The 27,453-nt window shown below is 42.0% G+C and overlaps 1 protein-coding gene across 1 annotated transcript in view; it reads right to left on the bottom strand.

Moving 5' to 3' along the window:
• TRIT1 (tRNA isopentenyltransferase 1) overlaps positions 1–21,312 on the bottom strand; it is a 42,282-nt gene extending 20,970 nt beyond the window's left edge. The window contains exon 1 of the mRNA XM_052637675.1: positions 21,136–21,312. Within this exon, the coding sequence (XP_052493635.1) occupies positions 21,136–21,312 (177 nt within the window). The remainder of the gene's footprint in view (positions 1–21,135) is intronic.
• Between the last annotated feature and the right edge of the window lie 6,141 nt (positions 21,313–27,453).

Genomic DNA, 27,453 nt, shown 5'->3' with positions numbered 1-27,453 from the left:
ATCTTCCCGACCCAGAGACCAAAGTTGCATCTCTTATGTCTCCTGCTTTGGCAAGCAAGTTTTTTACCACTAGCACCAACATGAGTGAACCCCAAAGACATTATGTCAAGTGAAATAGGCCAGTACAAAAGGACAACTACTATATGATTCCATTTACTATACGACATATATCATATTACTATACGACATATATCATTAAATTCTGAGACAGAAAGTAGAATGGTGGTTGCCAGAATGGTCCCTGTCATTCTGCCAGGGGCCGGGGCAGAGAGAAATGGCAAGTCAACGTATAATAGGTACAAAATTTTAATCTGGGAAGAGGAAAAAAGTCCTGGAGATGCTGAATGATGATGGCTGCAGAACAATCCAAATGTGCATAGGGCCACTGAAATGGTAAAATGGTAACTTCTTTGTTGTGCCTATTTTACCAATAACTTTAAAAAGGCTTGATAGAATTTAGACACAATGAGAAACTAATGAAAATTGGCAATAAGATAAAATTTTCAAAGATTTGTTGAATTTTTCAATTCTTTTGAATATATAACCCAGAAGTAGAATTGCTGAATCATACAGCATTTTTCAAAATTACTGAGAGGGCTGGTAATGTTCTCATTTCTTGAACTGAGTTCTGGTTACACGGGTATTTTCACTTGTTGATAATTTATTGAACTATGCAGTTATGAATTATGTGTTCTATGGTATATATTATTTATCAATTAAAACCATACTGCTAGGCCAAAAAAGTAAAACAGAGCAACATTTTCTATATTTGCATTAAGGATAAACATGTAAACAAACCTGGAAACCAATCAGTTTTTATAAATGTCACGTTTGGTTCATATTATTGTAAATGCCATTACTGGGCTTATAATTTTATTACCTGCCTAGAAAGCATCATTCCACCAGAATAGGTTAGGTTTGCAGCTGATTGCCTGACATTCTGCCTATTTCCCAGCTTTACCTATAGTTTCAGTGAAACTCTGAAACTACCTACAGCACAGTCAGCTCCAGGTGCCAGAAGAGCTAAAGGGGTCTGTGTCATCTTTTAAAGCCAGCACGTCACTCTGCCCATTTCCCATCCTCCCAGAGGACACCTGTGATCTGTCCTCACAGAAATGACTGAATGTAATTCTTTTTTAATTTTTAAATAAAAATAAATAAAAGAAATGATGGGATAAAATGCTTCTCCACACAAATCAGATTTTGACAATACTAAGGGAACTCTGGCCTCTTTTTGAGGCCTGATAACTGAAATACTCTAAGAAACTCTAACCTACTTAACCGATTATCAGCAAAACTGGCTTATCTCAGTAGACATTTACTGAGAGTGTACTATGCGCCAGATCATTTGCAGATGTTCGGTGTGCAAAGACTTAGAAAAGGTCCTTGTCCTTAATCTCCCCTTGCTATTCTTTGGAATTCTACATTCAAATGGGTATAACTTTCCTTTTCTCCTTTGCTTTTCATTTTCACTTCTTTTTTCACAGTGGTTTGTAAGGCATCCCCAGACAGCCATTTTGCTCTTTTGCATTTCTTTTTCTTGGGGATGGTCTTGATCCCTGTCTCCAGTACAATGTCTTGAACCTCCGATCACAGTTCATCAGGCACTCTGTCTATCAGATCTAGTCCCTTAAATCTATTTCTCACTTCCACTGTATAATTGTAAGGGATTTGATTTAGGTCACACCTGAATGGTCTAGTGGTTTTCTCCACTTTCTTCAATTTAAGTCTGAATTTGGCAATAACAAGTTCATGATCTGAGCCACAGTCAGCTCCCGGTCTTGTTTTCGCTGACTGTATAGAGCTTCTCCATCTTTGGCTGCAAAGAATATAATCAATCTGATTTCTGTGTTGGCCATCTGATGATGTCCATGTGTAAAGTCTTATCTTGTGTTGTTGGAAGAGGGTGTTTGCTATGACCAGTGCGTTTTCTTGGCGAAACTCTATTAGCCTTTGCCCTGCTTCATTCTGTATTCCAAGGCCAAATGTGCCTGTTACTCCAGGTGTTTCTTGACTTCCTATTTTTGCACTCCAGTCCCCTATGATGAAAAAGACATCTTTTTTGGGTGTTAGTTCTAGAAGGTCTTGTAGGTCTTCATAGAACTGTTCAACTGGGGATGTCTGGCATTGTCTAAAAACATTTTTAGTTGTCACAAATTGGTGGTGGGGGTGCCATCTAGTGGGTAGAGGCCAGGGATGCTGTCAAACACACCCTTCGATACACAAGACAGCCCCTGCCTCCACAACAAAGAACTACCCAGCCCCCAAAAATGTCAAGAGTCTCAAAGTTGAGAAACCGGATTCAGAGAAATTTCACCTTGGAGATACTCCTCCCAAAATCTGTACAGCCTAAGGTCCTCCTCCTTTAAGCTCCAATCTTTTGGGGCTGTAATGCTGTTGGGTGGTCCCAAGGAGTGTGCTAATCAGAAGAGGCACTGGGCAGATCCTGGAGCTCTGTCCAAGGGCCAGTTGGCTATGATGCAGCAACAGTTGTCTACAAGAAAAGGGAAACACTGTCCCCCACCAGTTCGGTTCCATCCTCCAAGTTATCTTCTCCCTTTTGACTTCATTTACTTCTTAAACCAAATTATATCCTGAAATCCTTTCCTCACTTTCTCTGAAGTCACTTTCTTACCTCTAGGGATTATACCTACCTTGAAAACCACAATCTTGGATTACGGGTCAATCTATAATAACTATCCATCCATCTTCTCTGCTGGCTGATCCCCACTGCTCTGTGGATATCTCACTCACTCAGATCACTAAGAAACCCTGACTGCCAAATATAACATTTTTTATACTAAGCTCTCAAAACAAATAATGGAAAATACAAAAATCTGATACACCCAAGCTCTCCTTCATAAATCATCTCCTTTGGGACTGCAAATGGCACTATTTCTTCCAGGTTTTCTTCCTATTCACAGGACCTCCCACCGAGCTATTAGCAATGTCTGTCATGGGAAAAGGGGCTCCCCCAGTGTCTCAAGGGTAAAGAATCCACCTGCAATACAGGAAATGCAGGTGACTTGGGTTCGATCCCTGGATTGGGAAGACCCCCTGGAGGAAGAAATGGCAACCCTGCAGTATTCTTGCCAGGATAATCCCAGAGATGAGCCTGGAAGGCTAGTCCATAGGGTCACAACTGAGCCACTAAGCATGTCATGGGAACAATACTGAGAAATGGCAGTCTTTACAGCATCCATCTGCCATTTCTATACTATACACTTTCTCTGCGTGACCCCCAAGGCCTCTGTAACCATTTGTTGTGTGTGTTTTTAACTCCCAAAATCCTATCTACAATCTAGTTCTCTCTCATGATGTACATTTAACTCCCTCGTAGACATTTCCATCATCAGTGAGAGCTATAAAATACAGTACTGAAGTGGTTAACAGTAAGGACTCTAGAGTCTGACTGTCAGGATTTAAATCGTGGCTTCACAACTTACTAGCTATGTAACCTTGGGCAAGGTATTTAACCTCTCTGTGCCTCACATTCCTTATTTATAAAGTAAGTGAAAGTCACTCAATCGTGTCCAACTCTTTGCAACCCGATGGGCTATACAATCCATGGAATTCTCCAGGTCAGAATACTGGAGTGGGTAGTCATTCCCTTCTCCAGGAGATCTCCCCAACCCTGGGATCAAACCGGGGCCTCCTGCATTGCAGGCAGATTCTTCACCATCTGAGCCACCAGAGTAGCCCAAGAATACTGGAGTGGGTAGCCTATCCCTTCTCCAGCAGATCTTCCCGACCCAGGGATCGAACCAGGGTCTCCTGCATTGCAAGCAGATTCTTTACTAGCTGAGCTATCAGGGAAGCCCCATTTATAAAGTAAGGATAACCTTAAATCTAACCTCAAAGAATTACTGTAAAAATTAAATAAATGATACAGTAAAGCACATGGAATAGGCCTGACCTATAGGAAGCAGCAATACAAAGCTATCATCATCTTTATCACCACCCCAAGCAGGCGCCTGAAACCTGCTATGTCCAATACTGACCTCCTTACCTTTCTACCCATACCTGAATGAACCACCCAATCAAAGTAAAAGCTAAATGATCCTAGTATCTCTCTCTCTCTCACAATTCTATTCTCCCTCAACTTCTATCCATATGAGTTCCTAAAATTATCTCAAAGCTTACCACCATTACACTGCCCACTGCCATTATCAATTGAAGGCTTCATGATTTCTCAACTGAACTGTTCCATCCACTTCCTCATTGATCTTCCTTCCTTTACGGTATAACCCCTCCAATTTAGTACACACTGTAGTCAGTGATTTTTCTAAAATGAAAATCTGGTCTCATGAATCCCCAAACTCTTTAGCATCACCTCTGATGAAAGCCTGCTTTGCGATCTCTCCCCAATTCTCCCCAATCTGTGCCTGTCCTCCACGCTCCCACATTACCTCTATCACAGAACTTCTTGTACATGAGAAGTATCTCGATCTCCTCCACTGAACTACAAATTCTGAGGGAAGACTGTATTTTATCTCTAGTTCCAACATCTAGCACAATGTCTAATACATGGAATATACTCAATGGATTCTCTGGGCTGGAGGTATAGAGTGCTAGATTTTATGCTGAGTTTCATTCTCTATGAAGTTATGTTGCCTCATTTCACCAGTGAGGAAATAGAAATGTAGACACATTAGGCAATCTGCCCAAAGTCACCCAACTATTTAGTGGCAGAGACAAACTGTGAATCCATGTCTTCTTACTTCACAGTCAGTGTTCTTTTCCTACTACGTTGCTAATCTCTGCTCCACACAAATCAGCTTTGTGAATTTGCAAAGTCAGTTTTTATTCCTGGAAACTCAAGTTCCTCACATCTAGCAACGCTTCGAGTTATAATAGCCCAAGTTTCAAGAAAAGTTTTGGCACAGGAGGGTGAAAGGAAAACAAAAGTTTTTTAAGATGTTGACACTCAATAGAAAGCTGATTTTCTTTTTTAATTAAAGTAATTTGAATTTGGTTATTCAGTTGAAGAGATGTTGAAGAGTAGACAAAAGGTCAGTCTCTTGGCTAACTGTTCTTTCTTAATAAAATGATAACTTTAAAAATAATTCACACTTTACCAGATCAGAAACAATGAATTAGCTGCAGGAACATCACGACAGGCAACTACTTCTTTTAGCTTTGTTTAGCAGAGATCCAACTGCAAACATGCTGAATGAATCAGACAGATTAAGATGCCTAGAAAGCAGGAGAACCAGTACCTTGACATGTTTAGTCAGTCTGGTAATAGAAGTGGTTTGAAATTTATAGTGCCAGTGATGGCTTTTACTTTCCCATAGAGATCTTCTCTCTTCAAAGGAAAAGGGACTAGAATCACATAAGGCTATGATTATCAAATTAAAAGTGCACACATAATATGTATGTGATGTATTCTTTCAGCAAACCTTTGTTGTTGTTATTCAGTCTCTAAGACGGGTCTGACTCTTTAAGACCCCATGGATTGCAGCAGGCCAGGCTTCCCTGTCCTTTACTATCTCCCAGAGCTTGCTCAAACTCATGTCCATTGAGTCAGTGATGCCACTCAACCATCTCATCCTCTGCTGTCCCCTTCTCCTTTTGCCCTTAATCTTTCCCAGCATCAGGTTCTTTTCCAATGAGTCGGCTCTTTGCATCACATGGCCAAAGTACTGAAGCTTCAGCTTCAGCATCAGTCCTTCCAATGATTATTCAGGCTTGATTTCCTTCAGGATTGACTGGTTTGATCTCCTTGCAGTCCAAGGGACTCTCAAGAGTCTTCTCCAACACCATAGTTCAAAAGGACCAATTCTTTGGTGCTCAGCCTTCTTTATGGTCTAATTCTCACATCTATACATGACTACTAGAAAAACCATAGCTCTGACTATATAGACCTTTGTCAGCAAAGTGCTATCTCTGCTTTTTCATACGTCTAATCAATCTTACTTGGTGGCAACAAGCAGCTGAAACATTTTGACATATAATAAATACAGAGAAATCAGATCAGAGAATGCAAAATTAGCACATACTTTTAAGTGAAATGTGAGAAATTTTGCAATGCAGAGCCTTTGCAGTGGGTGCTTGGAAGCCCACCTGCAAACACTGATGAAGCATGGATATAAGGAAATTCAGAGATAACATAACCAGTCTAATCACCTGAACTTTTGTATTGAGAATAATGAGGCTCAAAGAGCAACCCTGGCCATATAACTGATGGCAGGGGAGATAGGACTAAAGCAGGGTGCTTTGCCTATAATCCAAGCAGTTTCTGCTGCCTGTTGGCAGGGGTGGGAGGGGGGGCGGCGGCGGGGATGACACATGGCATGTGAGATCTTAGTTCCTCAACCAGAGATCAAACTGCAGCGGAAGCACAGTCTTAAGCACCAGACTGCCAGGGAAGTCCCCTCTGCTGCCTCTTATAAGTAGAATTTTTATCCTCATTTGACCCTAGTTTGTTTGCTTGCCTGAAGTAATGAATTTCTACTGAGGTGAAACTAAATTTGAGAAGCTGAGGAGAAAACAGTTGCCAAACACTGAACCCCTTCAAAGTGTTCAAGAGGAAACATGGCAGGGCCTCCCTGGGAGTCCAGCGGTTGCAGTCCACCGAGCAATGCAGGGAACCCCCGTTCGATCCCTGATGATGATCCACACGCTGTGGAGCAGCTAAGCCCGTTTGCCACGACTACCGAGCCCGAGTTCTAGAGCCTGTGTGCCGCAACCACTGAAGACCGCACGCCTTGAGCCCGTGCTCCGCAACAAGAGAAGCCGCCCCAAAGAGAAGCCTGCGCACCGCAACCAGAGAGAGCAGCCCTGCTCACCACAACTGGAGGAAGCAACAAAGACCCAGCGCAGCCCAAAGCAAAGAAAGAAAGAGTCAGTGTGACAGAAAGCTAGAAATAGACACACGGACAATGCCATATGAACATAATGCTAAGACAGAAACAAAAGGGCTGGTTTAAGAGAAGAAAACGGAGTTAATGATAAAGCTTCTATTCTGTGGTCATCTTTACAGCCTCAAGATTGGCCCACTCCTTTTGGCTTCACTGATACTTTTTCTTAGGATGGAGAATAACAGCTGAGGTGCTCCATTATTTGGAGGTGTGTGTCTAAAGCAGGGAGAGGAGCATAGCACACTGGATCCAGAAAATCCAGGTTCAAACCTGGCTCTACTACCCAGTGGTAGCCTTCATTTGGCAGGTTTAGTCTCTAATTTCTCTTTGCCTCAAGTTTGCCTCTGTAAAATGGGGATAAAAACAGCACCTACACTCCTTGCTGGGTTATTCTGAGAAATAGAGTGAATACATGCAAAGTGTTTAGAACTGTGCCAGACAGATGGTAAGCAGTACACAAAATACTTGGTATCTATATTTTCCTTGGCTTTTTATGGTGAGATCCCTGACTAGGGTTTGAAAGAAAAGAACTGCAAAACACCAGAGCTGAAAGGGGTTTCAGACACTGTGACAAATAGATACTGTATGGCCCACAAAGCGTAAAATATTTACTATCTGGACTTAAACAGTTTGCAGATCCCTGATCTGATCCAATCAGTTTCCCCTCCCTAACACAGCCAAGAGGAAATTAAAGCCTAGAGAGCAGTAGGAACTTTCCAAGGTTATATATACAGTGGTTAGCGACAAAGCTGGGACTAAAACCCAGTTTCCCCAGTAAATAAAATTGCCTACCAGGCTAAATGGGCTTCCCTGATGACTCAGTGGTAAAGAATCTGCATGCCAACAATGCAGGAGACTGGGGTTCAATCTCTGGTCTGGGAGGATCCCCTGCAGAAGGAAATGGCAACCCACTTCAGTATTCTTGCCTGGGAAATCCCAAGGAAACCTGGCAGGCTACATTCCATGGGGTCGCAAAGAGTCACACACGACTTAGCAACTGAACAACAACAACCAGGGTGAAATAAATGAGCTAAATGAAGACCTGAGAGTAAAAACGAGGACTGTAAGTTAGGAGAGAATATTGGCACCTGAAAAGTTAGGCAAATCATGTAATCAGAATCAACAGGTATTTACTGACTACTATAAGCCCATGCATCGGTGTTTTTTTAATGCTCTCTGGGTGATTTCAAAGGACAGCTGAAGGTGAGAACCACTGTTGCAAGTACTGTGCTAGGCAGCAAGATGTGGAAAAAAGAGAGAGAGAAAGGAAAGTAGCTAACCAAAGCAAAGGTATGCAGACCTAAGTAAGCCTGGACAATGCAGGATCCCACGTTTAATCTGCATCTACATGAGACTCCAAGAGGAGAGTAACATGCAGAGTGAAGGCAAGGAACCCCTGGATGTATCTTCATTTACACTAGAGAATCAGCATATTTTATTCACATCTGCAAATTCCAACAGCTCAATGGATTATCAACTTCAGTCATGAACTCTTTCTAAAAGAATGTTAAAGTTAACTTGTACTCCTAAGAAGTGTACAAGAATATACAAATTAAAAGCCTTTATATGCAAAAAAAAATCATAAGTGTCAAAAGACAAATGACCAACTGAAACAATATTTCCAATTATAAACACAAAAATGAAAACTGCTATACAGAAGTAAGCACAAGAGATATTGAACAGGAAATTCAAAAAAGAAAAATACAAATGCCCAAGGCACCCTTGAAAAGACAATTTATCTCAAAATGTAATTTAAATAAAATCCATTTGTTGTCCACCAGACTGACAACAATGATAACACACAGAATTGCAAGGGTAAGGGGAAATAGACATACCACAGGTAAACTTTATTGAAAGCAGTCCGGCAATGTGTGTATACTCACAGCTGACTCACACTGTATACGGCAAAAATGTTAAAAGGCAACACAATATTGTAAAGCAATTATCCTCCAATTAAAAATTTTTAAAAATTGATAAGCAACAAGAGAAAAAATGTAATGTGTGCAACTGAAACAAAAAACAACAGACCCAATTTAAAAATGAGCAAAGAACCTGAACAGACATTTCTCCAAAGACAATACATGAATAGCCAATGAACACACGAAAAGATGTCCAACAGTCACTAGGGAAGTGTAAACCCAAACCACAATGAGATACTACTTTCAGATCCACTAGGGTGGCTACAATTTTTTTTAAGGTAAGTAAGTGCTGGAGAAGATATGGAGAAATTGCTGTCTTCATACATTGATAGTGGGAATGCAAAATGATATAGCCACTGTGTAAAGCAGTTTGGCAATTCCTCAAAAAGCTACAGAATTACCATATAACCCAGCAATTCTACGCCAATGCTAGGTATATTCCCAAAATAATTTAAAACAGATACTCAAATAACATGTAAACCTATGTTCACAGCAGCACTATTCACAATAGCCTAAAGGTGCTAATGTCCGTCAATAGATGGATAAACTGTGATCTATCCATACACTGGAATATCTATTCAACCATAAACGGAAATGAAGCACCAACACATGCTACAATCAATGTAAGTGAAAGAAGTCAGACATAAAAGGTCATGTGTTATATGATCCCATTTATATGAAATATCCAAAACAGATAAAATCTATCTGTTCCTAAAAGCAGACTGGTGGCTCCCAGGTGCTGGGGGGAAAGGGAAACTCAAAAGTAATGGCTTAATGGTTATGGGGTTTTCTTTCAGGGTGACAGAAATGCTTCAGAACTAGACAGAGGTAAACTGTGAATGTATCAAGTGCCAATAAATTGTTCTTTTTTTTTTTTTGGCTGTACCTCAAGGCATGCAGGATCTTAGTTCCCCAACCTGGGATCAAACCAGTGTCCTCTGCAGTGAAAGTGTGGTGTCTTAACCAGTGGACCACCAGGAAAGTCCCTGAATTTTTCATTTTAAAATGGTTAATATTACATTAGTTTAACCTCAATAAGAAAAATTTAAGTACCTCCTCTAATAAAGCTCTTAGAAAACTGCAAGAAAGTAACATGTGCACCCTCTCATCTGGCAATCCCATTCCAGAAATTTATTCTGAGAGAGAATTACACAAATAGGAAGAGATGTGTGTGCAAAGATGTTCATCTCAGCATCATTTATTAAGTAAAAGAAAAAAACCCCCAAAATTAAACTTACTAAATGTCCTTCAGAAGAAACATGGTTCAGTAAATTATGATACATCTATGAAATGGAATACTACAGAGATCAAAAACAATAATGTAGAAAGTTGTACAGCTTACACTATCTAATCTCACGACCTATTATAAAGGTACAGTAACTAAAGACAAAGTGATACTGGCCAAAGAATAGACGAACAGATCAATGGAACAGAATAGAGGCCCCAGAAGTAGACTGACAAAAATAGTCAAGTGGTCTTTGACAAAGGCAATTCAACGGAGAAAGAACAGTATCAGATCTGGTTCAACTGGACATCCATATGTATCTCACAACCTTATATAAAAATTCACTCAAAGTAGATCACAGGTCTAAATGTAAAATGAAAAGCTATAAAACTCACGTGTGTTTGTGTGTATATATATGTGTGTGTGTGTTGTATATATAAACTTCTTTTTTAAAGAACAGGAGAAAAATCAGCATGTCTATGGACTTGGCAATGAGTTAGTGTCTTGTTTTTTTGTTCTCGCTTTTTTTCTTTTTGGTAGGGTCCCCTGCTTATGTGATCTTAGTTCACAGACCAGGGACTGAACCTGGAGCCATGGCACTGAAAGCACTGAGCCCTAACCACTGGGCTGCCAAGAACTCCCTGCAGTGAGTTTTTAAGATATGACACCAAAGACACAACCCACAGAAGAAAAAATAGATACATTGGACTTAATGAAGATGTAAAACTTTGTTCTGTGAAAGACACTGAAGAGAATGAAAAAATAAGATACAGACTAGAATAAAATATTTGCAAATAACATTCTATATAAAGGATTTGTACCCAAAATACAGTTTTTAAAAACCCCCTAAATTTCAACAATAAGACAGCCCCTTCTGAAAAGAGATCAGACAGATATTTCACCAAAGATATACGGAGAGAGCAAATAAACATATGAAAACATGTTCAATATCATTAACCTTTAGGGGAATTTGAATTAACCACAATGAGATTCCAGCACACACCTCTTGGAATTGTTAAAATTAAAAGCAACAACAACAATATCAAATGCCGAAAGAAAGAAACAAAAATTTTCATTCACTGCTGGTAGGAATACAAAATGGTACGGTCATTTTGGAAAACAATTTAGTAGTTTCCTAAACTATTTTCGGAAACTATTTTCTTAGTTAACCAGCCCTGTAAAGTTAAATCATTACCTATGTTTATAATAGCTTTCTTTAAACTGGAAATTCAGATGGTGTTTCATAGATGAAAGGACACATAATGTTCAATGGAATAATACTCAACAATAAAGAGAAACAGACTTATGTAACTACATGGAGGAATTTTAAATGTATTTTGCTAAGTGAAAAAAGTCAGACCGTGGACTTCCCTGGTGGTCCAGTGGTTAAGACTGCACACTTCCACTGCAGAGGGCCTGGGTTTGACCCCTAGTTGGGAAACTGAGATCCCACATGCTACCGCATGGCCAGAAAAAAAAAGGTCAGACCCCAAAGGTTGAGTACTGTATGACTCCACATATATGACCTTCTAGAAAAGGCAAAACACAGGGATGGAAAACAGATCAGAGGTTGCCAAAAATCAGTGTAGGTAGAGAAGATGACCACAAAGAGGACCCAGGCAATTTTTAGTGATGAAAGCGGCTCAGTATATCTGATGGCAGACACCCAACTCTCTCCATTTGCAAAATCCAAAGAACTGTACACAAAAATGAATGTTCTCTACCATATGCAAACTTAATACTAACTAGAATGACTGAGGAACCAGGACAGAATGCAGTCTGCAATAAATGAATCTAATTATATTACAGATGTATGACATAATCTCACTGAAGGGGGAGAAGGGGAGTTGACCTAAGTAACTTTGAAAAACAATGTTATGGCTAGATACTATATGGCTAAGATGGCAAAATGAATTATATACACACATTATACTCTAGTTGGTAAATTTGTTTCTCACAGGATTAACTAGTTAAACTATTCTACAGGTTGTACAAAAAAAGAAATATTTGTAGACAAGGAGAGCCAGGTTTATTACTCTGAGGAAGAAGTCACAAATAACAAGAAGGAAAGATCAGAATAAAACCTGTGGTGGAATAGAGTCAGAGATATCAGTATAAACTCAAGTTTATTTTAACATCTACATAGATACAGAAATAAACATAGATATTTGGGTATGCATGAATAAGTGTATGTACGTATGTTGCCTAGCTCTTCCCACTGAAGGGATTAGAAGCAATGATATCCTAGTAGCAACAAGCACAATTAGCACCCAGTACTTTGTATCTGACTGCCATTCACCAGTAAAAGGAACCAAGGCTCCTCGGAAAAACGGCCGATTCTAGAACTGAAACAGGACAAACTAAGATGAAAGCATCTTGCACTGCCAGAGAGTAAGGAAGTGCTAAACAAACAAATATGGGACATGCCAAAGGATGCAAGTATCAGCATGAAAGAGCACCCAATAATCAAAGCTGAAACAGTCTGATCAATAAAATAAATAACTCAGTATGGGATTATGGCAGAAAGCAAAGAGGAACTAAAGAGCCTGTTGACAAAGGTAAAAGAAGAGAGTTAAAAAGCTGGCTTAAAACCCAACATTCAAAAAACGAAGATCATGACCTCCAGTCCCATCACTTCATGGCAAATAGATGGCAAAACAACAGAAAGTGACAGACTTTATTTTAGGGGGCTCCAAAATCACTGCAGATGATGGTGACTGCAGCCATGAAATTAAAAGGCGCTTGCTCCTTGGCAGAAAAGCTATGACCAACCTAGACAGCATATTAAAAAGCAGAGACATCACTTTACCAACAAAGGTCCATAGAGTCAAAGGTATGGTTTTTCCAATAGTTATGTATGGATGTGAGAGTCGGACCATAAAGAAGGCTGAGCACTGAAGAATTGATGCTTTTGAACTGTGGTGTTAAAGAAGACTCTTGGGAGTCCCTTGGACTGCAAGGAGATTCAACCAGTCAATCCTAAAGGAAATCAAGCCTGAACATTCACTGGAAGGACTAATGCTGAAGCTGAAGCTGAAGCTCCAGTACTTTGGCCACGTGATGCGAAGAGCCGACTCATTAGAAAAGACCCTGATGCTGGGAAAGACTGAAGGCAGGAGGAGAGGGGGATGACGGAGGAGGAGAAGGTTGGATGGTATCACTGACTCAATGGACATGACTTTGAGCAAGCTCCGGGAGATGGTGAAGGACAGGGAAGCTTGGCGTGCTCCAGTCCATGGGATCGCAGAGTTGGACATGGACTATCTTTGACATCCCTGTGTAAATCTATAATTACTTCAAAATTTAAAAGCTAACAATAATGTAGAACAGGGTTTCTCAACCTCAGTACACTATATTGACATTTGGGGCCAGGTAAACCCTTGCTGGGAGGGGCTGTTTTACGTATGGTAGGATGTTGCCAGGAACCCACCTTTCCATTTTTTACAACTGAAAATGTCTCCAAGAGATTGTCAAGTGTCCCCTAGGGTGGGGGTGGGAGGGTAAATTACCCCAGATACCAAGTTATATACATTAACACATAAAGAAAACTGTAACCCATTGTTAAGGGGGGCGACAGCAAGCTACAGAGCAGCATGAAATGTATGAGTCAACTTATGTTAAAAAGAATCACATGAATGAACCTGAGGACGTTAGGCTAAGTGAAATAAGCAAGTCACAAAACAGACAAGTATCATATGATTCCGCTTATATAACTTATGTAAGAGTAGTCAAAATCAAGACACAGAATACAGGATGGTGGTTGCCAAGGCTGGGAGAAAGGAGAACTAGGGAGTTATTACTTAATGAGCACAGAGTTTTAGATTTCTTTTTAATTTGAAAAATATCTAATTTTCTTTATTTTTTAATCATTGTTTTTTATTGAAGTATAGTTGATTTACAATTTGCGTTAATTTAAGGGAGAAGGCAATGGCACCCCACTCCAGTACTCTTGCCTGGAAAATCCCATGGATGGTGGAGCCTGGAAGGCTGCAGGCCATGGGGTCGCTGAGGGTCGGACACGACTGAGCGACTTCACTTTCACTTTTCACTTTCATGCACTGGAGAAGGAAATGGCAACCCACTCCAGTGTTCTTGCCTGGAGAATCCCAGAGACGGGGGAGCCTGGTGGGCTGCTGTCTATGAGGTCGCACAGAGTTGGACACAACTGAAGTGACTTAGTAGCAGCAGTAGCAGCGGCAAAGGGATTCAGTTATACATATACACACATTCTTTTTTTACATTCTTTTCCATTATGGTTCATAATCGGATACTGAATATAGTTCTCTGTGCTACACAGCAGGGCCTTGTTTACAGAGTTTCAGTTTTGCAAGATGAAAAGAGTTATGGAAATGGAGAGTGGTTATACAACATCATGAATGCATTTAACACCACAGAATTATACAGTTAAAAATGGTTAAGGTGATAAATTTTGTTACATGTATTGTATAATTTTTGTAAATTGGAAAAAACACATATACATACATGTTCGAATACACAAAAAAAAGGTCTAGAAGGACGTGCACCAAAATGTCAAAATGGTTATCTTTGGACGCTAAGATTATGGTGGTATTTCCTTGGAACTTTTGTATATTATTTGGATTTTTTTAAACAAGCGTGTTTTCTTTTTTCCAAACACAAAAAGGCTTTATTCTCCATCTTTTTCCCTTACAATGCTTCCACTTCAGTAACCAAAATCCTATTGATTCTGTCTCCAAAACATCAAAATGATTACCCCTTTTCCCAGCCACAACTCAACTCCAGCCCCTCTTACCCAGGCTAATGTAACAGAATCCTAAACTGTTTATCCCTCTCTAACCCATTCTCCACCCAGGCCTCAGAGTTACCTTCTGAAATATTTACTATCATTCCCACATTTAAAACCCCAAACCTCACGGCATGCCTCTCAAGGGCCTCAGGGTCTGTATTTTTAGTTTCACCTCTGACTGCTATCCTTCTAGTGTCTATGCCAATGATAGCTGCTGGTCATATCTTGAAAACATACCATGCATTTTCACCCTTCCTTTACTTTGCTCATGCTGTTCCTTCATCAGGAATATTCTTTTTCCTTCTCTGCCTGATAAAATGTATACAGTGGTATATCGGAAAAGAATGGGATGGCAGATGAATGGATAAACAAATAGGAAGAGACGGAGAAAAAAAACACAGAATAGCAGAGATGAGGGTTCAAGAAGTAATTTTTAGGGGTGAGATAACAATAGTGTCTACCACCTAAGGCTGCGGTGAGCATATTAAATGAGATACAACAAACTTTTAAAACACTGCCTGACATATATTTTTGTATTGTTATCATTTTCGGTATAATTATTATTCACAGCACAGTGGTAAGAGCTTGAACTCTGGCTGCTATGAGGAAGGAGCAGTGGTGAAGTTCCAGCTCAGAAGCTCTGGGTAAACTGAAAAAGGGAACCTGGTCTGATTCAAATTATCTAAAGAATCCAACAAACTACACAAGAAACCACAACCAATTCGGTTAAGCCATACTAGAGTACATACAGAGCACACAGGTAAATTCTTGTGTACCCCAAATAACTTACACCCCTCATATAAATACTCCTGTTTCAGCACCCGGCCCCCAGCACTGAAATATCAGAGCAGCACCGCATCCTCACAAATCTGAAACTGCAACCCACATGTGCTCTCTCATGTCTTCCCATTTAGCCAGTAGCCACTTCTCTTTCCTTATAGAACATGGCAGATTTAACTCTAAAGTTCTTCCCACAGCTGCAAAAAAAACTAAATATATGTGTACAACCCACCCATGCTTCATACAGTAGCCAAAGGAAAATCAAATTCACTCACAATGGAGGTGAACCCAGGGACCTAGAAATGAATATATATATATATATATATATATATATATTTTAGATATATTTTTTAAATACCCCAAATTTGGGGTATCTCCTCTGGTTCACGCTCATGCTTAGTCCTTTAAAAGACTGCCTCTGTCAGTTGTGGCAAGGAGACTCTGGATAGCCCTCATTCCTCTCAGTTCACAAGTTTTTGTAGCTTTTATTTTCCTGTCCTAGTAAGCCACTGTAACCTACTGTCCCATCTCTTCTTTCATATCCCTCCCCCATGCAAGCCAGATCTCCCTTGAGCACTATCAGACAAGCAGTCCTTTGGCTTTAAAAAAAAAAAAACACTGCTCCTAAATTATGTCCCAAAGCAGACAAAGAACGCAGAACTCCACATTTATTAGATGACACATAGCCTGCTTACTAGTCAGACTGCCAAAAATAACTTGCTTCTCCTCTTGGAGGTTTAGGCAAACACAAGGGAACTGTGCTCCCATGTATGACTACTGCTTCTCCACAGAACTTGAAGAACTAATAAGGCATTAGAGATACTTCCTCTCTATAAACCCAAACAGAACACTTTGTTTATTTTCTCGTGGCATACAGTTGGCAGTCTGTATTTCCAGGCAGCCATTGTACATCTTTTGGCAAGTGCCTTCAAATTTCTCAGTACAATGTTTCATCAGTCACTAAAGGCGAAGCCTTGTACCTTAAATTTACACGCCAAGAAGACTGAAAAGAAGGCCTTCAGCATCGCCTTCCTGCAATATATCAGACACTACACGGGTCAGAAGAGCCAGATCCAATCCCCAGGTGTGCGAGTGCCTGGTAGTGTGATCTCTAGTCTGCTCTTTAATCTTTCTGCAACTCAGTGTTTCCATCCTGGAAAACAGGGATTGTATTACCTGTCCTTTGAATTCAGACTTTTACTGCTAGCTGAGAATATGTATGCTTCGACAACTTGTGAAACTGGAGTTTGGAAAACTCAGAAAATTAAGCACAAAGGTTGTTTTTCACTTTTGTCAGACCTACCATGAAAAGTCCACAGTTGAGCCCAGAAGTCCCTAACCAAGTAATTCCTCAGAGAGTTAGTTCTGACTTCCTACTCAACAAACCACTGATGCAAGAATAAGAGGTGAGAGGCAAGGCAGGACCTCAGGTGTTAACTGGCTACAAAAGCGAGTCATCATCTACCACAATATTACCACCCTAGACACACGACCCGTAACACCCCATGGTTTTATCTCGAAGCAGCTACCTCAGTACTTACAGCACTTACTTCTTCAATGTTTACAAAAACAAGTACTTTCCTTGGATGAAAACTGCCCTGCTGGGACTGCCTTGGGGATGACCCAACAATTAAGGTAGGACAAAAGGATGATAGAAGAAGTATGAGGCGCAAGACAATTTAAGATTTAAGACAGTGTTTTACAATCCTTTCTGAGTTACTGGTATACTTCTGAGATTATTAAAATTCAAATGCTGGTTTAGAAAGGTCAATCTGGAAACTTGCAAAAACTTTCTAATTGTCGCACTTTCCACTTGGTCACCCTTCCATCTCTGTGGCTGTTGTAACGAGCAAGTTTACTGCTCATTCTAGGCTCTCTACAAGCCCTTCGTTTCTCCTCTGTTCCAGTAAACATTCTTTGCCCTTGGTACCATCAAATTATTCACAGTAAATTATGTCTCAGCTGCAGTAAGTTTTAGCCCCCTAAGCAATGCATCACGTGGCCACCACTTAGTTCAACAGTCAACTTGAGATATCATGATGAATTCACACTACAATCCACAGTATGAATCCTAAAATACATTTTATATCTTGACCAAAATATAACATATTCCTGTGAAGGATGCTGCTGCTGCTGCTAAGTCACTTCAGTCCTGTCCGACTCTTCGCGACCCCATGGACTGCAGCCCACCAGGCTCCCCCATCCATGGGATTTTCCAGGCAGGAGTACTGGAGTGGGGTGCTATCGCCTTCTCTGTGTGAAGGATGAGTGTCATACAAGTTGAGAAGTACTCTCTAATGACTGACTCCCACAGCTCCTGCCTCATCCAAAAGGGATGACAGTTTTGTGTATAGATAAGGAACTGAGCGTGGAAAGTAGAGACCTATGTCCAACTCTAGGTCTGCTACCCACTTTAAGACCTGTGAAATGATAATTGTATCTACCTTACAAGGTTATTGTGAGGACAAAAAAGCATATATAGAAGCATTTTATAAAAAGGGCTACACAAATTTAAGTTATGATTCTGCTCGTGGATTTAACTGAAACTGTTCTTTCAAGAAGCTGGTTAATAAAAAATAAAATTAGAAGAGAAGCTGGTTAACTCCAACACTGAGAATATCATTCATTGGGACTTTCCTGGTGGCACAGTGGATGAGAATCTGCCTGCCAATGCAGGGGACACGGGTCCAATCCCTGGTCCAGGAAGATTCCACATGCCCCAGAGCAACTAAGCCCGAGAGCCGCAGCTACCAAGCCCTCGTGCCACAACTAGACTGTGTGCTCTGGGGACCGTGAGCCACAACTACTGAACCTGCATGCTGCAACTACTGCAGCCCAAGTGCCTACCTCTGCTCTGCAACAGGAGAAACCACGGCCATGGGAAGCCAGTGCACCATTACAGAGTAGCCCCCTCTTGCCGCACCTAGAGAGAGGCCTCGGGAGGCAATGAAGACCTAGTACAACTAAAAATAAGTTAACTTTTAAAAACAGTATCACTTGTTTACAAGTTTGCCAAAACTTTTTTGAGTCAACCTCAAGTCACTGAAAAGCCTTATCTCTTTCTATTGCTTAAAAAGCAAGCAGAGAAAAAAATAAAAGCAAGCATAGTAGCACTACCCTATCAGGGGCATGGTAAGCAATGGTAGAAATGAAGAACTATGTACACCCACAGAGAAAGGGGCAGAGATACTTCATTTCATTAACTGAACTGAAAAGTAAAAATCAAAGGTCAAAGTTTTCCAACGGGTATGAGAGGAAATGTTATGAATATCCCAGGTATCATCAAAATTAAACACAATCTTCCTTGGTGGCTCAGACTATAAAGAATCTGCCTGCAATGCAGGAGACCTGGGTTCAATCCCTGGGTCAGGAAGATCCCCTGGAGAAGGGGATGGCTACCCTCTCCAGCATTCTTGCCCAGATAATTCCTGGACAGAGCCTGGCAGGCTACAGTTCACGGTGTCACAAAGAATCTTGACTGAGCGACTAACTCTTTCATAGCCAGTTCAGATAGCTCAGTTATCTTCAAAGTGTTTTTCATGCATTAATTAATCCTCACGGCATCCCAAGGATGAAAAGAAATTTAATTCTCATATTCTAGTTACTTACAACCACAGGAAGAATCTAAATGGATCAAGATGTGTAATTTTGATAAGACAGGCCAACAAATAATCAAATGTTAAAGATCTACCATGTCATCAGCACTGTACAAGACACAAAGTGTCCAACTGATGTGGCCTATTTCACCTTGAGCAAGACCTCTAGCAAGCTCAACCTTGTGGCACACAGATATGAGTAAAGAAACATTTCTGAATAATGGATAACAGCTATTACAGAGCAATCACCAACCCTTATTGCCAGGACCTGCCAACTTACTTAAAAACAGATGTAAAATTAAGATGTTCTATTGAGAACACTTTCCTGCCAAGTGTGGTATGTGAGGAAGAGGGGGAAACAGGGAGCAACAGTGTGTTGTTTTAAGTAAGATGGTCGGAGAAGGCTTCAATAAGGTAACATCTAAGTAAAGACCTAAATAAAGAGAGTAAAAGACGCACACTTATGGAGGGGAAACAGTTCCACCAAGACGAGGAATCCTGAGCGTAAGATTCCTAATGTGCATCACACCTGCTGCATTCTCCGCACACGTGCTAGACTTTCCCCATGGATGTAAGATCTAAAATTTGTAGTCTCTCTCCTCTCCACCTCCCACACCTTGCAAAGCATCATGAAAATCTCAGTTCAAACATGTATTAATTTGCTTTGGTTCATGTTTAGCTGGACTAAAACTCCTTGAGAACAAGGAATGCAGTTTTGTCTCTCCAAAAGGGCCTTGCAGAAAATAGCACCTACTGTATTTTTAGGGCTTCCCTGGAAGCTCAAACGGTAAAGCGTCTGCCTACAATTCGGGAGACCCAGGTTCAATCCCTGGGTTGGGAAGATCCCCTGGAGAAGGAAATGGCAACCCACTCCGGTATTCCTGCCTGGAAAATCCCATGGACTGAGGATCCTGGTAGGCTAGAGTCCATGGGGTCCTAAAGAGTCAGACATGACTGAGCGACTTCACTTTCACCATATTTTTAGCACTTAATACCTGCCTATTAAGTGTTTTACATATTTAATCTGTTTAACCATTGCAATAATATTGTTACTAATTTTATTCTTCCTATTTTACAAAAGAAACAAAGACACGGAGAGGTCAAGCTAACGTTGCATATCTTAGAAAAGGCAAGGCTGGGATTTGAGCTAAAGTCTGTCTCTCAAAGTCAGCACAAAGAAGAGGTTGCAAACAAATATTTGTTGAATTATCCCAATCACCTGATATGTGCTGATGGTCATGTCACCCCAAATGAACTAATGAGGGTGGAGACCATGCCCGAGGGGTTTATGGGGTACAGTGGGGAGAAGGACTGCCCCTCCTTGTTGAGGTTCAGCAGCAGGCATTTCACACCAAGCATCTTATTTACTCTGTAAAAACTCTTAACTTGTAATTCCTCCATCAGAGATTTGCCCCAAATGTCACCCACCCTCAATCGAAGCACAAATCACGACCTAATTATTTAGGTCACCTTATTTAGGCCGATGGCAGATTAGGGAGGAGAATCCAGGTCTCAAGACTATCCACGGTGATCCATTCCCTCAGCAGACAATCACAGATGGTAAATGATTTATCCTGGTTTCGCTGGAAATTCTAAACAGCAAAAGCTCTGGGATAATTTTCAATCAAAAGGTATGTATTGGACACCTATATGTCAACCTTGTAGGTTCAAATACCATCGCCTCCACATACTCGCTTTGTGACAAGGCGGTGGTCGTTTCGCTTCCCGAGGTGAACTCCCTCATCCGTAAAAGGAAAATAATAGAACCCACACACCAGACAGTGAAGTCGTCAGCAGTAAATGAGATGCTGGCACGGTGTCTGGCGTACGGTGGGCGCCTACTAATTATGGGTGCCCTTCCTCTGCCCTCTCCGCCCCACAAGCTTCGGAGTTCACCCACTTCCACCAAGCGACAAGATATCTACTCGGCCAAAGGCCCGCACGCGGCCTCCGGTTCCCCAGGCCGGGGACAGCCGCACTGTCATACCTGCATAGAGTCAGCGCTGACGATCTCTCCACCGAGCCGCTGGCCGAGCTGTAACGCCAGGGTGGATTTGCCGGTGCCCGTGGCCCCGAGAATCACTACGAGAGGTAGTGTCCGCTGCAGGCCCCGGAGCCCAGGGCCCACAGACACAGCTCTCGCAGCCGCCGCCGCCGCCGCCATCTTGGACACGTCTGCGCTTGCGCCGGATCAGCTGTCCCCATGGCAACCGTCAGTGCGCCTGCGCGGACCTCGGGCTCTAGAGGGAAGGAGGAGACAAGGGACTAAGGTCCCCAAGCTCAGAAGCTCCTGCTGTGACTGCCATCAACTAGCTAGTGTGAAAACCTCAACTAACTCCTCTCTTAAATGGGAACATATCAGCCGTATCTAAAATAGATTTATACCTATTATTCTTTTTTAAACTAGCACCTACTTCTTTTTCTTCATAGCCCGAATTATAGTATGAAATTATGTTTTGACCTCAATTGTCTGACTTTGTCTCCAGACTGTTAGTTCTGTAAAGGCAAGGAACAGATTCTGCCTGGGACATTACTGTATCTCCAGTACAGTGAGTGCCTGTGTGTGTGCTAAGTCGACTCAGAAGTGTCCGACTCTTTGCAACCCTAAGAACTGCAGCCCGCCAGCCTCCTCTGTCCATGCGATTCTCTAGGCAAGAGTACTGGAGCAGGTTGTCATGCCATCCTCCAAGGGATCATCCTGACCCAGGGATCCAGTATAGTACCTGATACCGAAAAGATACCCAATGATTTGTTAATGGAGAGAATAGCTCGCCTACCTAGTGCTACAGCCAGTGAGCTCAGAGGTGTGACCTTCTCTAGGATCAGATCTTCCTGGTTCTCAGGAAAAGAGGGCTGCTGTTATGTTTTCATCCAACAACTCAAACTCAGACACAATCAGAAGACAAAACAAAATTTGTCATCTCTTTGGTGAAAGGATGCAAGAGATGGGGTGAGAACAGAGAGAAAAATAAGCAAGTAAACAACCAACAACATACAAAGAGGAAAAATAAGGAAGGTAGAAGGGATATAGTAACAACCCTCAGATTAAAGTAGGGACGGGGAAAAATCAGGTCCAGAGAGGACCAAAATTCTGGAGACTCCACAACCCTTAAGAAAGGGCTTTGGGGGGATTCCCTGGTGGTTCAGGCATTAAGATTCCACACTTCCACCCCAGGAGGCAGGGGTTGGATCCCTGGTCCAGGCATCTGGATCCTGGGCACCTGGTCAGATGAGCATGGATTTGAATTCCAACTCTGCCGCTTATCAGCTGAGTGACTTCACACAATTAGCTTAGCCTTAGTTTTCTCATCATTAAATACCTCTCAGGGTTGCCATAAGGAGAAAATGAAGTAATGTCTGAAAAGTGTCTGCTACAATGCCCTGGCACATAATAACCACCATTTGTTGAATACTTTGTGTTATTATAATAGTAACACCCCATCTGCCTCACTAAAGAGGTAAGAGCAGCTGCCTAAGGGTAGAGAAATTTCCAGTAATGTGTGAAAGTGCCTAAATACCTATTCTACTCCCCCTTTGTTAGCAAGTTCAAGAGTTCTAATTGCTTTCTCCCTGGGATTACTCCTTGGCTCTGCCTAGCTCTCAGGTCATGTCACCCTTGGGCCAGAGGAATCACCCCTGGATGGTTACAGCATGTGATAGACCTGTCTAGAATGATTGCCAATAAATACATTTCTCAATCACTTGGATCACTACTGGCATAATGGCTATTCTTGCAAACCCAGCCTCAACCTTGTAGTCACGTGTCCCAGGGTCCCCTGTACCTCCTTTTCTCAATCCAGCCTGCTTTGATCAAAAGCCTTGTTCTCTCCAGTTTGTGGTACCCGCCTGGGGCTGGTTTTAAAATCGAGATGTGTGGCCACATATTGGCAGACACTCTCACATGATGGTTGTTAACTGTAGAGCCTTTGCCTGGAGATTTTCCGAGGGTACAGTTACCTTGACAACCACCAGAAAGAAGGAAGGCTAGAGAAATGATGCAAATAAAGCAAAAGGGAGGCTAATATCATGATGACAATCTGACCATGACAGAGAGGCCCACTTACAGATGGGAAAGCGCTGTCTGAGTCATGACCAGGTGACTGTTGTGAGAGAGAGAGAGGGAGGAAGGAGGGGGAAGTGGAATTTACTACTGAGAGACCAGAAGAGGGAGAGGCTGGTTACCGAGGCAACAGGGGAGCAAGGAATGAAAAAAATGGGGCTTCACCACAGCAGTAGAAAATTGCTTCTAACCAAGCAACACAGGACTGTTGCTATAGAAACAAAGAGAACAGGGATCCTATAGACCATGGGGAGAATTATCACTGAAATACTGAGCAGGAATTTCATTCTGACTCCTAAATCAGAATGGAGCTTGTAGTCCTAAACAAATGAGGAGAAGGGAGAAGTGAGGAAAAAAAAAAATCATATTATTTCCATTCATTGTAATTCTAATTCTGCCAGCCTCACCAAAGGAGAATTGGAACATATTTTTAAATGTCTCTAGGCTATTTTTTTGGACCTAGGTCTCCCTAATGATCTTCTGAACTCTAAACTATACTAAGAATAGTTCCTTAAAGATAACCTGTAACTTGAAATCCTAATTGGAGAGATTAAGTTCAAGTAAAAATTGGGAAATTGAAGTGTATGATCAAGAAGAGTTAGTAAGTGTTTCTAAGAAACAATGTGCTCAGACATGTCCAACTCTTTGCGACCCCCATGAACTGTGGCCCCCCAGGCTCCTCTGTCCATGGAATCCTGGAGTGGGCTGCCATTTCCTACTGCAGGTGATCTTCCAGACCCGGGGATCGAACCTGTGTCTCTTGTGCCTCCTGCACTGGCAGGCAGATTCTAGCACCACCAAAACCCTCTAATGGGAGCACTGCAGGGAAATAAAGAAACAAAAGGTGACGAAAGTGAGTCAGAAAAGCTATTTGTAGTCATGCCCAGGTATTAGCCCTGACCCCTCTCTGCTTTGTATGAGGCCAGATGGGAAGCAGCTCAACCTATTCAGAAAGACAGCTCAAGAGGAAAGGCAGTCTCTCACTTAAATATATGTGTATATCTAGAGGTGGAGGATTCAGAAGCCCATCTTCAATATATTCCACTGCTTACAGACTATTTGGAGTAAAAAAAAAAGTTTAAAAGGCAAATATGCAGGCTTTCCTGGTGGCTCAGTGGTAGAGAATCCACCTGCCAATGCAGGAGACACAGGTTCGATCTCTGATACGGGAAGATCATACATGCCACGGAGCAACTAAGTCTGAGCACCACAACCATTGAGCCTGTGCCCTAGAGCCCATGGGCCACAGCAACTGAAGGCCATGCACCTGAGGCCGGCGTTCTGCAACAGGAGAAGTCACCAGAGGGAGAAGCCCCAGAACGGCAACTAGAGAGTAGCCCCTGCTCACCCTTGTTAGAGAAAAGCCCGCACAGCAGCAAAGACTCAGTACAGCCAAAAATCAATAAAATTATTTCTTAAAATGCTGGGATAGGTTCAGTCTGGAAGAGCATGTCTAAAATGCAGGAATGAGATACGAGGGAGACTAATTACTTGGAGGATAATACTTCCTGCCTGCCCTTCTGTAAGTCCGCCATCTGCCACCTGTCACAGCCTGTGTATGTGTATATTCTATCCTAGGGCAGATATGGCCTGGGCAACATCTACGTTGCCTTACCTTGCCTTCAGGAAACTGACAGCAGTACGTGGGGTGGGATGGGCATGGAAACATGGCTGAAAAGGAGAAGTGCAGAATCTGGACAATGACCCAATTAAAAAAAATTTTTTTTAAAGAAAGAAAGGTAGGGAGAAGCCATTAGAGTGGAATGATCGTTCAAAATGGAGCATCCAGAAAGTTTGAACTTGTTGGAATTCTAGAAGATGCTGCGACATTTAGGACAGGAGGAGGAATGTGTCATGAAAGGCCTGAAGCATCTGTTTCTAAAGTAAGAGAAGAAAGCTGGTTCAAAGACAAACACTAGGTTTTTGGTACAATCCAAAGTGCCAGAAATTCCCTGGCGGTTCAGTGTTTGGGACTCCATGCCTCCACTGTCAGGACCCTGGGTTCAATCAGGGAACTAAGATCCTACAAGCCACATGGTGCAGCCATAAAATTTTATTTTAAATCACAAATTAGGGGGACTTCCTTGATGGGCTAGTGGCTAGGAAAATCCACTCCCAATGCAGAGGGCTCAGCTTCATTCCCTGGCCAGGGAACTAGATCCCACATGCCACAACTGAGACCCAGCATAGCCAAATAAACATTAAGGAAAAAAAACCCCACAAATTAGGTATTTCCCCGGTGGTCCAGTGGTTAAGAAACTGCCTTTCAATGCAGGGGATGTGGGTTCAATCCCAGGTCAGGGACTAAGATCCCTCATGCCTCAGGGTAACTAAGCCCATATACCACAACTACTGAGTCCATGTACCACAATCCAACACAGCCCAATAAAAAAAATATTTTTCTTTAAATCACAAATTAAAAGATAAAGTGCTTTGCAGCCTGACCCCCATCCTAAATTTTAAAAAAAGTTTCCTGCAGGGATGTTTCATGATGAACTTGGTGCCTGTATTTGTTTCCTCAGGATAGCATAACAAATTACCACAAACTGGCTTAAAAACTGGCTGGCTTAAAACAACAGAAATATATTCTCTCATAGTTCTGGAGTCCAGGAGCCCAAAATCAAGGTATTGGTAGGGTCACACTCCATGCTTCCCTCTAGTGAAGAATCCTTCCCTACCTCTTCTAACTTCTGGTAGTTTGGGGAAATTCTTTATATTCCTTGGTTTTCAGCAGTGTGACTGTAATCCTGCCTGTCTCATGTGGCCATCCTCTCTGTTGTGGGTGTGTCTCTGTCCCCACTTCCCTCTCTTTAGGATCCTAGTCATTGGTTTAGGGACCTTCCTAATCCAATATGACCTCACCTTAATTTGATGATATTTATAAAGACTCTATTTCCAAATAAGGTCACATTCACAGGCTCTGGATAGGCATGAGTTTAGTCGGGGAACAAAATACAACCCAGTACAGTGCCTGTGAGTAATTACAACACATTGGTTTGGTGGATGTCCGTTTCCATGACTTTCCATTGGCGATTGGCCAGCTCAAATCTGGGAGCATCAGAGTGCTCAGAACAAGTGAGGGGAAGAGAGTGGAGTTCACCATGTTGTAGGATTTATGTTGTGTTATAGAGTTTTCTCCAGAGCACACCAAAAGAAGGAAACTTCGTTTTTTGTTTTTTTTTTTAATAATATTTGTTTTTACTTCTTTGACCATGTTGGGTCTTAGTTGCAGCATGTGGGATCTACTTCCCTGACCAGGGATCGAACCCCTGGCCCCCTGCATTGGGAGCATGGAGCCTTAGCCACTGGACTACCAGGGAAATCCCAGAAGAAGGAAACTTCTAGGACTCAGGGAGGTCGAGTGATTTGCCCAAACATCACAAAGGTAGTAACCCCAAGTTTCTGTTCTCAAAAAGAGCTCACTTCCTGCCTTCCCATATCACCAAGGGAGCCTACACATGCGCAGGGATCCCCAAAGGCTGCAAAACCAGAGTAGGGAGGTGCAAAAGGAGAAAAGATGCAGAGCCATCAGAGGTCCTTTCTGTTTCTAATTTCATGGCTTCTTCAAGCCCTCTCCTTTGCTTTTCTGGCCCTTTCTCCTTCCTGTGACTTGGCACTGTGGGCCTTCATCAGCTTTGTATCTTGGTTAAGCCCCTTTCCAAAGTTTTAATGTCACATTTCTAACTTCCTGTTGGGTGCTCTATTTTGAATGATCCCACCACCTCAATCTCAATTGTGTCCCAAACCACAATCGGTTTCTTTTCTTGACTTCCCTATTTTAAAGAATCACAGAGGATGTTTGTGGTAAAAGGATCCTTTTAGAAATCTAGTGCAACTCCTCTTGTTTTACAAAAATAAGACCACCTGGCCTGAAAATCAGACCAGATCCATCCCCAGATTTTACATAACTTTCCCAATCCTCTCTTCCCCATAGCTATTCCCTTAGCTTAGAACACCTTCCTCCTCTTCACTTAGCCAAATACTACTGAGACTTGTTCAGTTCAGTTCAGCTGCTCAGTCGTGTCCGACGCTTTGCGACCCCATGAATCGCAGCACACCAGGCCTCCCTGTCCATCACCAACTCCCGGAGTTCACTCAGACTCACGTCCATCGAGTCAGTGATGCCATCCAGCCATCTCATCCTCTGTCCTTCCCTTCTCCTCCTGCCCCCAATCCCTCCCAGCATCAGAGTCTTTTCCAATGAGTCAACTCTTCGCATGAGGTGGCCAAAGTACTGGAGTTTCA

The sequence above is a fragment of the Budorcas taxicolor genome, chromosome 3, assembly GCF_023091745.1.
Source record: "Budorcas taxicolor isolate Tak-1 chromosome 3, Takin1.1, whole genome shotgun sequence".
Lineage (NCBI taxonomy): Eukaryota > Metazoa > Chordata > Mammalia > Artiodactyla > Bovidae > Budorcas > Budorcas taxicolor.
Note: the sequence above shows the minus strand (reverse complement) of the source record. Positions and strands in the feature narration are given on the sequence as shown.